General features: G+C 38.8%; 1 protein-coding gene across 2 annotated transcripts in view; it reads right to left on the bottom strand.

Moving 5' to 3' along the window:
* The window catches only part of tlcd3a (TLC domain containing 3A), a 33,398-nt gene extending 27,878 nt beyond the window's left edge, over nucleotides 1-5,520 (bottom strand). For both annotated transcript variants that reach the window (XM_054755386.1, XM_054755387.1), the window contains exon 1: nucleotides 5,198-5,520. In XM_054755386.1, the coding sequence (XP_054611361.1) occupies nucleotides 5,198-5,319 (122 nt within the window). In that variant the 5' untranslated portion in view covers nucleotides 5,320-5,520. The remainder of the gene's footprint in view (nucleotides 1-5,197) is intronic.
* Nucleotides 5,521-13,542: the final 8,022 nt, after the last annotated feature.

The raw sequence follows: 13,542 nt of genomic DNA, 5'->3' as shown, positions 1-13,542 counted from the left end.
GTTGTGTGTGTGCGACTCAGGCAGGGTGAGTCTGTTTTAGAGCAGTGATCCCCAACCCCCGGGCCGTGGCCCGGATTTCGTACCAGGCCGCACAGAAAGAAAAAATTATTTCCATGATGTTTTATTTTGAAAAGTGGCCGGATTCTCTCTGTTACATCCGGCTCACTTGACACATGTCCATTGTGCGTGTGCTTTCTCTCGCCGCACAGATAGACTACTACTGTATTTTTACCATTTTTCTTTCCCCTCATATTTGGTGTCAAATGCTGATACTATGTGGGAATGCATAAAGGTAAGTTTTGATGACTTATTGAGTGCTAATGTGCACATTTGTCTCAAGTTAATTCATGCTAGCGCACTGCCTTTTACCACACACGTCAAACAGCGATGTAATAATGATGGGTCGGCATTCAGATGTTGTTCATGTCTTCGTTTTACGCAATGCATAATAAATAAGATAAATTAGATCGCTATAACGTACGAATCCCCCCCACCCCCTAGCACGCCCCCGGTCCGAAGAAGAAGATTTGTGGGAACGCAAAACGGTCCGTGGGTCAAAAAATGTTGGGCACCACTGTTTTAGAGTGTGTGTTTTACTGCTTGTTAATGCACACGAGTGTTTTACGATGCCCGCTGACGTCATGCAAGTTCTGAGTGACATAAGGATGAGAGGCACGTATATTCTTGCTCCCAGCTCGTCTTAATCGTCAACAGACATTCTCAACACACACAACACACTTCTGGCCTTCAAATTAAGAGCACTCTTCGCCACATACTGTCTAACTGTATAAACAAAATAAGGGTGTCATACAAAATATCTTATATTAATAACTCAATTGGAATTGCACTGGTCACCACATCTTCCTCACAGTTTGTTGAGGATTTTGTGTGTGCAGAGGCTGACATCCCAATAGAAATGTCAGCCAAGCTACGTCCCTTTCTGAAATACTGGGTAAAAATGATGTATTCCATCAATAAATGTAAGGATTTTTGCATTTACTCAGCGGACATTTTATTTAATATCACAAAAGTACACACACTATGTTGGTAAAATAAGTGCAAAGGCTAAAAAACTGAATTTCAAAAAATAGAAAAAGGAAAAAGTAAAACAGATTTCATCGGGCCCTAGTGGTCCAGCAAGGGTCTTTGAGGGTTCTATTGGGAAAAAAAATAATCACGTTAGGAGACACTTGACAGACTTGCTATAGTTAAAAGGAATTCAGGTGCTGCTTCGCAAATAGTGCGGCTTGTTAGATGAAGTGTGCATGCTATTACTGGTGCACATCAAACAATCTGATCGAGGTCTTGTTTATGATTGCAAATCAGCTGCAATGTGAACGCTACACAGATCTAAAAAGGAAAAAAAGCGGAAACCACATGGGAATCTGGTAAATATGTGTACGTAACTCAGCAGGTAGTGTTTCGATTTGCAAGTTTGAACTTTTGCGGTGCACGGTGCAGAACAAACATCGTCCAATTGTGCCTTCATCCCAATCGGTTGTTTTTATTGGGCGACTTTTAGCCCCATGTTTAAGACGCCACTGCACACGCTGAGTGAACCAGGACCAAATGTGAGATGCAAAACAAAGACATGCAAACTTCCTTGGTTACACAAAGCTTTACAGCTGGGCTCGATTTGGTAAGAAAATTGTGAAGGGAACCAAAGGAGTTCATCCATTCTGCACCACTTTTTATTGCCCCTTCTGTTGCGCAAAACACACAGAATTTCAGAAAAATCACCACTTCCACATAGCAAAAGGGCACATTTTGCTGGTCTCCCTGAAATATGTCACACTTCAATAGCGTCATGCTATTTGTAGCTATTACGTGTGGCCACTCTAAACACCCAGCAGCAGAACCAAAACAAAAGAATACATGCTTGGCACAGACATCTAACTGAAACTGCTAAAGAAAACCAGGGTTTCCTCTAGGATTTTCTGAAGCTGTGGTGGTGGGCTGCATGAGAGGGCGGACTGCCGCCGCTGCATCGTGCCGCTGCTGCATCGTGCCGCTGCTGCATCTGCAATTTGTTTTTATTATGACAAATAACAATTTTTATGACTTATTTATTTATTAAACTATTAACTTTTCTCAACAACCAGCAGAACATGAACCGAGAACATTGCAAAACTGTTAATGGCAAAGTTGCTGGGAGTACTTAAAGTGAGAGTCTCGAATGTCTAGGCTGAGTACAAAAGTATAACATTTTCTACTATTTGACACAAACCTAAATTTAATTTGATGCCTTAGATGTTTTAGAGTAATACGAATCTGTGGGAAATGTTGAATAATCTATTTTTTGTTCAAAAATAACAAATAACACAATATAATAACAATTGAAATAGTTTTGTTATAGAAATGTGTCCTGTATAAAGAGTATAAATTGAGAGTCCAGGGTTATGATAGCACAGGTGTATCTAACTTGCAGCACTATTAAAGCTACTTTGACATAAAGAAAGGCGAGGCGAGCTACGTGTTTACAAAGCACATCTCCACTCGGTGTGCTCATTTGTCATTAAATACAGGCGTCATGTTTGAATAGAACACTTATAAAAATACTAAGAGGTGAAGCAAATATTCTTTGGTGAACTACTCAACATCAGCTGGTTAACTACTGCTAGCATACGAGCTACTGCCTGTTGGAGACCCCTGTGATAGCATCACTATCTTAAAGCTGGACACAATATGTGTTTATGTTGAACAACTAAGACACACAACACAACACAACTGTGTTTTGAAGACAAGCCCTAAGTATTATAATAATAAAAGAGCAAAATTGTTAAGTGAAACATTAAAAAAATGAAACTTTGTTAGCATGTACCCCATGAACATGATAGCCACTTGTAGCTCGCCCGTGGGACAAAAACGAGCTGGCTAGCTGCAGCCAGAGAGGCAGTGAGAGCCAGGCAAAATGTGTAAACAAAAATGCCAGACTGGAATGAGACTGAAATGTGAGCGATCACACACGCTGCTTAGCACGTGACGACACATTTTACAAACTATTTTTCATGCTCACGATAATAAGGAACAAAGTGAACATCAACACAAGAAGGGTCACGTACTTTTATCTGGTCACACAAGCGCAAGTGCCAACACGGCAGACAGGCGATTCCGGTGCATGTTTATCAAAATAAAGCACAGTAAAGGTTTTTTAGATTTTAAATTGCTTTCAAACTAACTGTGGTCAATATGTGTGTAAATAATAAGCTATGTATGTATCTATATAGCATATATATCCATTGACACAATATATTACTTAACATTGTTTAGTTGAATACAGTGGAACCTCAAGCGTGTTATTCGGTTAACATAAAAAAAGTACACCAAAATTTTGCCTCGGTTTGCGTACAAAATATCCTTGCTAGCAGCCTTTTAACTTGCTAATACATGGAAAGAGGAAGCGGAAGTCAGCTCCGTCCGCCGTTTACCTGTACAGAACTACTGTGTAAGTGTTTCTTGCATCATGCATTTTTTCGCTAATTAAATCCGCCGAGCAGGTGCGCAGGAGTGAGCTCCACCCCCATAACGCCGTGCAATGCATATCCGAAAGCTGTACAAATTCTTCCACAATGCGACTCATCTCCTGACCAACACAGCCGAGAAGGTAGAGTTTGGACACAATCCTCCGCCACCTTGCTGCACCACGCCTCCCTGGCAAAACATGCATGGATGTGCAATAGGTGGCGCACTTGTGGAACGTAAAACGAATAAAATAAACTGATTTGTCTTTCAATATGTGTAATGTATGTACATGTTTTTTATGATATATTTTTTAAAATTATAAATATCAAAAGGACAGCTGGACAGCCCTGACATAAATCGACAAAAGACAAGTAGATAAGAGAAAAACAGTTAACTGTATTATTATTTATAATAAAGTGTATTATCATAATAGAGGTTTATTTGGTCTCAAAAAATATTGACAATACCATCTTTGAGCATCAATTTGTAAATAAACCAACATGTAAAAACTCTTCTAATCTCGTTTTCGCAGATCCCAATTTCGTGCATCGTCTCGGCTCATGAGTTGGGCGTCTCTTAGCACCCCTAAATACCTATATAAATCATACAAGACATTTCATCACGCGCGCTTCATTCAGTCCTATCGCCTTTTGGTGGTATAAACACCACACCACGCAGTCCATAATAGTCAAAAAGCCCCGAGACAGACCTTGGACCGAACAAAACTAAAGGAACTTCATCAACACCAGACACATAAACAGATACAGAAAGCTACAATGTGCTGACTGCCCACTCTTGTGTTAGTTACCCGTGTCAATGTATGTTTTCTATGCCATTTGTGTATTTGTTTGTTAGCGCGACAGCACAAAACTGCTTGACTGATTTCTATGAAGCTTTGTGGATGGGGACAGAGGAAGGACTCCTTTAATCCTGGTGTGGATCCGGATTAATTTGTTTTTATATCAAAGAGGAAAAAGGCATGGATCTGCATGAGTTGCTTTCCAACTGGCTGCCGTCCAGATGAGGCTTATTTGTCCTCGGTGGGGGGTCTGTGCTCTAGTTCTTTAGTCTTCAGGACGACGGTATCGACTAGAAATACAATAGGTTGCAGGGTTGTGAGGGTTAAAGTTTGTGTTTCTCGCTGGAGAAAACAAGCCGGCGTGACACAGCCCCCGGCGTGGACGCTTGGTGAGAAGCGAGTTCACCGTCAGATGAGCATTAAGTGCAAATGTGGAAGCATTATTCAGGAGGAGGGCATCGCTAGCTCAGCAAGTCAGGCTGGCCCACAGCTCCGAAGAGGATTAAGCAGTGTGACAGCGTACCAATGAGCACTGGACTAGTTTGCAACATGAGAGCAAGTCACGTTGAGTCACTTTGACAGGATTATTCTTTACAGAAACCGATTGCATCCAACATCACATCGAGTGTTAATGGTTAGTTTTACGTCCGAGCAAGAAGATGAAAGGAAATTGCACCATCATAAAACTATGCATCCAAATGACTTGTGAAGCCTGACAGTTTTGTGGACATGCTTCTTTGCCAAAGTCCCACCAGTTAGTCTGCACTCAAAGGGCGCTAAGTCAAACACCAAAGGGTACTTATGTGACATAATAAAGCGGGTCGACACAGAAAAGAGCCGTGAGGGAGCCACGTTAGTAAGCATCACAACAATTAATAACACAAGTGAGCCGGTGCAGAAAATGGATGCTCTGGAGACAATGAACGGTTAGTTTACCTTTCACTAACGAGCACCACGTCGGCATCGCTCCAATGTGTGAACACTCTGGGCAGGATCCTCCTGAAGGCGAAGAACAAACCGGGGAAAACTACGGCGCCACAAGCTAACACTTGCAACATCCTGACCGCTACGTGTCGCCGCTAAAAACCCTTTGCCCGGAGACTCACGAGCCTCGCCTCTTGTCTCTCCGCTTCCTCGACGCGAGCTTCGCCGGTTCACATACGCCGCTGGAGCATTTCTCATGTGGGGCTGGGAGGTGGAGTTTCGGCCGGGATCAGTCCACCATCAGGACGGGCTATCAGCAGCAGCAGCAGCAGCACCAATGGCAAGCCAACTGACGGAAACGCATTACACGTCCGTCTGTGGCTGTCAAAATAAAAGTTTGACTTCAAAACAAACGTAGCTATTTCCTCTTCAATTTTTTCTCCAAAGTGGTTTTATTACAAATTACACATGTTCGCAAATTGAATACAGAAGAAATTATTTTTTTTGTATTTATTTATCTATTAATTCTTTACAACGTGTGTCTGAATAAGCATTCTTACTAACCGCCACTAGGGGGCACCGAAAGCATAGAGACGACAAGCATACAACAAGCACTGTTATTGAGTCGTAGTGGCCAGAGGTCATCATTTCTCAACTGCAGAGAGTACAAGGCGTCTACTAGGAGGAAGGTGTTTATTAGGAAGGGGGAAGCTTTTTATGCTTATAGTAAATAACATTTTTATAACATTTTCCATATATTCTAAAAATATTTTTATTGTATTATGATTGTATAATTCACTTTTTAAATTATTGATAAATATTTAAAATGTATTGCTTATATTCTTATTCTTATTATTATTGTTATTGTTATTATTATTATTAATTTTTAGTGTTTTCTTAATTGTATTATGGCCTTGGCCCCCACTTTATTTTTTTCATTTTTTTTATTTTACATTTCAGAATAGTCTGTATCACAAAATGTCAATATTGCGATACGTTTGCAATCGTTAATTTCACGACACATTATTGTAACTCCAAGATCAGATATCAGATATAAAAAAATGAACAAAAAACAACCAAATTCAGCTTTACAGTTACCACGTCTGATTGAACCATAGTATGTTGTATTTATTTCGGGTCACGTAATATCAATGAATTCCAGATATTCAAGATTCAAGATTCAAGATTCAAGAGAGTTTTATTGTCATGTGCATGGTAAAACAGCAGTTATACTATGCAATGAAAATCTTATTCTGTTCATTCTCCCAAGAAAAGAAAGAAAACACAAGAAAGAATAAGAACATAAGAAACATAAACACATAAACATATATTCCAATAAATTAAGCAACAAAAACAGAAGAGACATTAATACAAATAAATAATACAAATAAATAAATAAAGTGCTATGAGTGTGTGCGTGTGTTGCGTGTGGCGTGTGCGAGTGCTTCGTTGAGAAGCCTGATGGCCTGTGGGTAAAAGCTGTTTGCCAGCCTTGTGGTCCTGGACTTCAAACTCCTGTAGCGTCTGCCTGACGGTAGGAGTGTGAATAATGAGTGTTGTGGATGTGTGCTGTCCTTGATGAGGTTGTGTATTCTGCGTAGGACTCTAGATTTATAAATGTCTTGCAATGAGAGGAGGGCTGCCCCAACAATGTTCTGTGAGGTCTTGATCACCCGCTGGAGTGCCTTCCTATCACGTGTTGTACAGTTACCGTACCAAACAGTGATGGAGGCGGTAAGGACACTTTCCATAGTGCATCTGTAGAAGCAACTCAGGATTGTGGTGGGCATGCCAAATTTCCTCAGTCTTCTCAGGAAGTACAGTCTCCTTTGGGACTTCTTCATAATTTGTTGGGTGCTGTGAGACCAGGTGAGGTCCTCGCTGATGTGTGTGCCAAGGAACTTGAAGGTTTTCACCCTCTCCACCTCAGTCTCATCAATAAACAGGGGTCTATGCGGCTCCTTTTCCCTTGTTCTTGGGTCGATGATCATCTCTTTGGTCTTATCTGTATTGAGAAGGAGATTGTTATCACGACACCAAGCTATGAGGTCCGCCACCTCTCTTCTGTATGATGTTTCAACACCACCAGTGATCAGTCCGATGACTGTAGTGTCATCCGCAAATTTAATGATGCTGGTGTTGTTCTGGGAGGCCACGCAATCGTAGGTGAAGAGCGTGTAGAGGAGCGGACTCAGCACACAACCCCTGTGTGGTCCCAGTGCTCACAATTCTTGAGCTGGATGTGCGATTGTGGACTCTGACTGACTGGGGTCTGCCTGTGAGAAAGTTAAACACCCAGTTACAGAGGGAGGGAGACAGGCCAAGTGTGAGGAGCTTATTTGTGAGTTTGTGGGGGCTGACTGTATTAAAAGCAGAGCTATAGTCTATAAATAGCATTCTGACATATGTGTCCTGGCCCTGTAGGTGAGAAAGGGCTGTGTGGATGGCAGTGTTGACTGCATCATCCACATATTTATAATTGTTGAAACCCTGTGTTTCTGTTGCTTAAAAATATATCCCGTTTATATCCCGTTTACTACAAGACAAGTTGACTTACATTTTAACTACGACCTTATCTACTTTCCTTTTGAAGATGGAGTTTGACACCTTATTTCCTTATTGCCATCATAACTTTCTGGACAACAACCTTTACACTATTAACTCTTAACTGATACTATTAACTGTAACTATTTCAGTATTACAGTACAATGTACCTAATGAAGTGTCCACTGGGGGCATAGCCAATTTCATTTCATCCGAAATGGTTATCGGATGCATATCTTTATGGTCTGCCCTGCCTGCCCATTCCTATCCTATCCTGAAGTCCTATCCTGCTCATTCAAATGCTGCCAGGAATTCTGGGCCCTTGGAATTGCCCTGTACGCCATCCCTGGGTATGGTACGGTAGGTTATGGTACGATGCAGTATGATCTGATATGATACGGTATGCTATGGTGTGATACGGTATGGTATGGGTATGTACTGTATGATACGGTATGATATGATATGGGTACGATACTGTATGATATGGTATGATACGTTAATGTATGATATGTTATGATATGGTTGGTATGATACGGTATGATATGATTATGGGTATGATACTATATGATACGGTATGATATGATCATGGGTATGATACTGTATGATACGGTATGATATGATATGGGTATGATACTGTATGATATGGTATGATACGTTACTGTATGGTATGGTATGATATGGTTGGTATGATACGGTATGATATGATTATATACAGTATGATATGATATGGGTATGATACTGTATGATATTGTATGATACGTTACTGTATGGTATGGTATGATATGGTTGGTATGATACAGTATGATATGATTATGGGTATGATACTGTATGATACGGTATGATATGATATGGGTATGATACTGTATGATATGGTATGATACGTTACTGTATGGTATGGAATGATATGGTTGGTATGATACGGTATGATATGATTATGGGTATGATACTGTATGATACGGTATGATATGATATGGGTATGATACTGTATGATATGGTATGATACGTTACTGTATGGTATGGTATGATATGGTTGGTATGATATGCTATAGTACATTAGGGAACACTGGTGGTGGAACTGTGCTTTCTTCACACAGAAAGCAGCTGCATAGGTCTTTAGCGCTCCAGAAAACCAAACAATCTTTCCATCCCTGCCTTACTCCAGTTTCGAAACACAATCCTTACATCCCCCCAAAAAAACACTTTGTGGTTGCCGTTTTAAAGTAAAAACAACCAAAAGGTATACTGCGCAGTGGTCGCGGGTCATCAGCGTTGTGACGCGAGAAATTCGAAAGATCTTGTGAGAATCTCGTACCCGACCCGGTCTTTGACGGATTTCTACTAGTTGTCCCTTTCTGGCGTACATAGACATCAAGTAATATGTCAATCCATTATCACATCTTCGCTGTATTACCACTATCAAAATACCTTTTTACAAGGTGTTTACTGATACCAATATACTGATTATTGCATCATTGCTGTATCAGGATATTATTATTGGCAAAATATTGTGACTTAGGGCCTTGATATTATTTAAACCAGAGGTGTTCTAAGTGTGGCCTGGGCGTCATTTTGTTTTTTGTTATTGGCCAATGGCACATTCCAAAGATATAATATAACAAGAAACCAAAAAAAAAAACACAGCAAAAATGGAAAAAGCAGCAGTAATTTAAAAGAATAAAGTCATAATATGAAGAGAAAAAAGTTGTAATCTAACGAGAAAAAGTTTTAAAGTTTAAAAAATATCGAAATATTATGAGAAAAAATAACATCATTTTAGGAGCATAAAGTTGGAATATTAAAGAAAAAAACAAGACATTTTTTTTAAAATCATAATGTTATGAAGAAGAAACAAAACAAAGTAAAGTTGTCATTTTTGGAACATTTGGTTGAGGAAAATTTATAATTAGGGATGTCCGATAATATCGGCCTCCCGATATTACCAAGCAGATATTGGCATAAAAATGTAATATTGGTCAATATCGGTAGTGGGATTTTTCCCTGTAATAATAAAAATAATGCTGTATGTAGGCCTATGGGCTCCCGTATTTGCCGGCGCACAAAAGATGACATCATCAAACTGCCTCTCAAGCGTGTAAACAAACGTGGGTGGCTAGTAAGTAGCAAGCTAGCTCGCTCCTTCCATCCATCCATTTTCTATGTCGCCTATCCTCACTAGTAGGAATGTTACAATTCCCGGAAGTAAGCGACGGTAAAACCTGACACTGTGTGCGATTAGGAGTCCGTGTGGACGTCCGTGAAAATGCTGCTTTTTCATATCGGGTGTATTTCCATTCGTATAGACGTTTGTTAGGTAGATTACTTCTTCCTTTTCAATTTCGTATTGGAGTGTTGGATCACCTCGACTCATATGAGTGCTTCGAAATTTAAGTCCAACTTTAAGCCTTTCAAACTCATGGATCAGAGCTTCAGGACAAGATAAACGGTATCTACGATATGAATTCACTTTAATATCTATCTGCAGATAAAATTTCATTAAATTCTGATGGTGCGAAACATGTTAATTTTGGCCCGGAATTACTGTGTACATGCAATTTGTACAGCGTGCTAGGCATACATGATAATTATGACACCTGATTGTCTTCCCTGGACAAAAAAATGTAAATGGATACTTTGTTGACTTTTAAAACAAATGTCACAGCCTAAGCCTAATCGCAAGTATTCCTCAGATGTTGAACAATGTTGTTTACAGCCAAGTTGAGAAGCTAATTGCTGATGCTGTAACCATTAGCTTCTCTACAGATATGTGTTAATTTCAGGACAGGAGATCTGTGATGTGACACGTATCGACTGGTATCGGTAGCAAAAATTGAGAGTTGGCCAATATCAGCATATCGGTTATAAAAAAAGCCAATATCGGACATCCCCATTTATAATACTATGGGAATAAAGTCCAAATATTATGCGAATAAAGTTATAATTATGACAAGAAAATTTACAGGAAGAAAGTTGAGATGTTTGTTTAAAAAAAAAAAAACATTTTTAAATGTTTTTAAAAAACAGCAGACGTGACATGAAAAAAGGAGCAGAAATCTTACAAGAATAAAGTCAAAATATTAAGAAAAAAATGATGAAATAATGAGAAAAAAGAGAGAAAAAAAGCTCGTAATCTCATGAGGACAAATGTCATTTTTGTAGCAAAAAGGTGAAATATTAAAGAAAAAAATGATTATTTTTCAAAGAAACAAGCAAAACAAAATAAAGTTGTCATTTTTGAAAAATTAGGGGAGGTAAAAATGTATAATATTCTGGGACAAAAAAGTCAAGATATTATGGAAATAAAGTCAAGATATTATTAGAAGAAAATTTATAAAGATCATTTAAGAATACACTTAGTCATGTTATGAGGAAAAAATAATGTCATTTTAGTAGCGTAGTGCTGAAATATTAAAGAAAAAATACGTTATTTAAAAAAAAGCTGTAATATTATGAAAACCAAACAAAACAAAAATACATTTGTAATTTTTGGAAAATTAGGTTGAGGAAAAAGTTCTAATATTATGTGAATAAAGTCAAAATATTACAAAAAGAACATTTAGAAAGATTATTTAAGGAGAAAGTTGAAATATTAGAAAAAAAATAATAAAAAAAAGAACAAAGTTGATATTAATAATGGTATTTTTCACCTATATGACAAAGCTGAGATGCAGTTTTTTCTTGAAATATATATAAGTTCTTGGCATATCACGTGTTGCTTTGCAAAATATAAAAGTGGCAAAGTTGCATCCTTTCTTTTTTCACTATGTGGCCCTCACTGGAAAAAGGTTTGGACACCCCTGCACGAAACAAAGGAACCAAAATCACAACCTCGGCCAAAACTCGCGTAATTCGAGATGAGCTGTCGTCGATGTTTTATTCCTTTGTCATTTAAACGCTAAGTGCATCTGTTGATTTTTTCTTCAGCAGGAGGAGAGTGCAATGATTTCCGGGAAAACATCCTGATAACGTGTGACCAATTTAAAAAAAAAAAATGTGAGGGTAAAGTTGGGACACTGTGAAGATACGGTGAGTTAATGGAGCAGCGCTACAGGTGCTAGGTGATGGCTTTTTCAGATTTTTTATGAAGCCATAAAAGCCTGATTATAGCACTTTGCTAGTCAATAGACGGCTGTACGGGTATGGTATCATGGTGACGTACACACGGAACAAGATGGGAGGGTCTCGGATGATGGAGGGGTGATAAAAAGCTCTCATAAACGTCGGCGTCTGGGAAGCACTAAAGCTAAGAACAACCTCAGGTAAGCTCGCTGACTTTGGGATGTTTTTGGAGGGGAGAAAAATAGTTGATCGACAACTGTGAAATGCAAATCCTGTAACTGAGAATCAAGTGACTTTAATGATAGATAGAATCTTGGAGACTTTGTAGGGACTATACCAGATTGTAAATGGGATAATAAACCTGGTAAATATTCCTGCTATGTTTTCTGTGCCTTTTTTCAGTAAAGTTTTCCTCATTTTTCAAAGATAAAGCTCAGACACCGGAAGATTCAGAAGCGACAGCATTCGTGCCGAAAACAAACCATGCCAACCATAAACTAATCATGTTTTTTTCATTGCTTCCGAAACCAATCCTGTTTTTTTTTTTGTCATTTCCAGCCTCTTTATACGTTTTATGCCCCCGCGTGAATCGTTGACGGCCTCAACTCCAGCAGGATGAAAGCCAGTGTAGTTGCTCTGACACTATGCCTCCTCCTTGGGACAGGTAACCCCAAAACACACACACACTCAAATAACATGTGTTTCCAGTCCTCCTTTGACGTTTCAGTAAGATGCACGCTTCAAGGTAACGTCAAGGGCAGATATTGGTTGCATTTCTTCCTAAAGGCAGCTCATAAAAGATGGCGGTTTATTGCGCCATAAATATTTTGACTGTTTGTCCAAAGGGATCGTCGTTTTAATGGAGGTGCGGGTCAAAGATTAAGCCTATTCCTTCCGGTCGCGGTGTTCAGACTGTTTTCCATACAAAACAATTAAAAGGATGCAGAGACCACTTTGATATTCTTCACGTTTGCGTTTTTTAAAACACACACAATGTGCTGTTATCCAGGATATAAAAATAGAGGCCAATACACTTTCATTTTCATACACTTCTTTCATTTTTAGATGTTTTGTATTATTATTATTATTATTATTATTATAAGGTTGTGATAATATATTTCTATTATATTATTACATATATACAGTATTATACTTCTTCTAGACTTGTACAGCATTTTCAGTAATAATTAATTAACAAATAATTCCTACTTTATGTCCTTCTTTGATTAATTCATGGATAATTGACACATAATTGCCAATCAATTAATTGAAATTAAAGGATTAAATATCAAATATTAAAGATATACTGTTTAGGCCATGGGTGTCAAAAGTGCGGCCCGGGGGCCATTTGTTACGACGGAGTATTACGGCCACATTGAAAAAAAACAAAATCTGACATAATGAGAATAAAGTCGTAAATTTACAAGACAAAAGTCGTACATTTACGAGAATAAAGTTGTACATTTGCGAGAAAAAAGTCGGAATATTGCCTTTGCCCAAGGCCAAAGGTCACATAAGTCCCCGCTTTTCACAGCTGTCTCAGGCAATGCCTGTTACGACGCAGTATTAAAATTATCGGAGATTTCGAGAATAAAGTCAGAAATGCACAAGAATAAAGTTGTAAATTTACGAGAAACCACCTCGTAATATTACGAAAACAAAGTCCTACGTTGACAAGAAACCCCGTAACGTTATGTTACAGGCATTGCCTGAGACAGCTATGAAAAGGAGGGACTTATGTGACCTTTGGCCTCGGG

Source organism: Dunckerocampus dactyliophorus, chromosome 16, assembly GCF_027744805.1.
Source record: "Dunckerocampus dactyliophorus isolate RoL2022-P2 chromosome 16, RoL_Ddac_1.1, whole genome shotgun sequence".
NCBI lineage: Eukaryota > Metazoa > Chordata > Actinopteri > Syngnathiformes > Syngnathidae > Dunckerocampus > Dunckerocampus dactyliophorus.
The sequence above is the reverse complement of the archived record's forward strand: the minus strand, read 5'-3'. Positions and strand labels throughout refer to the sequence as shown.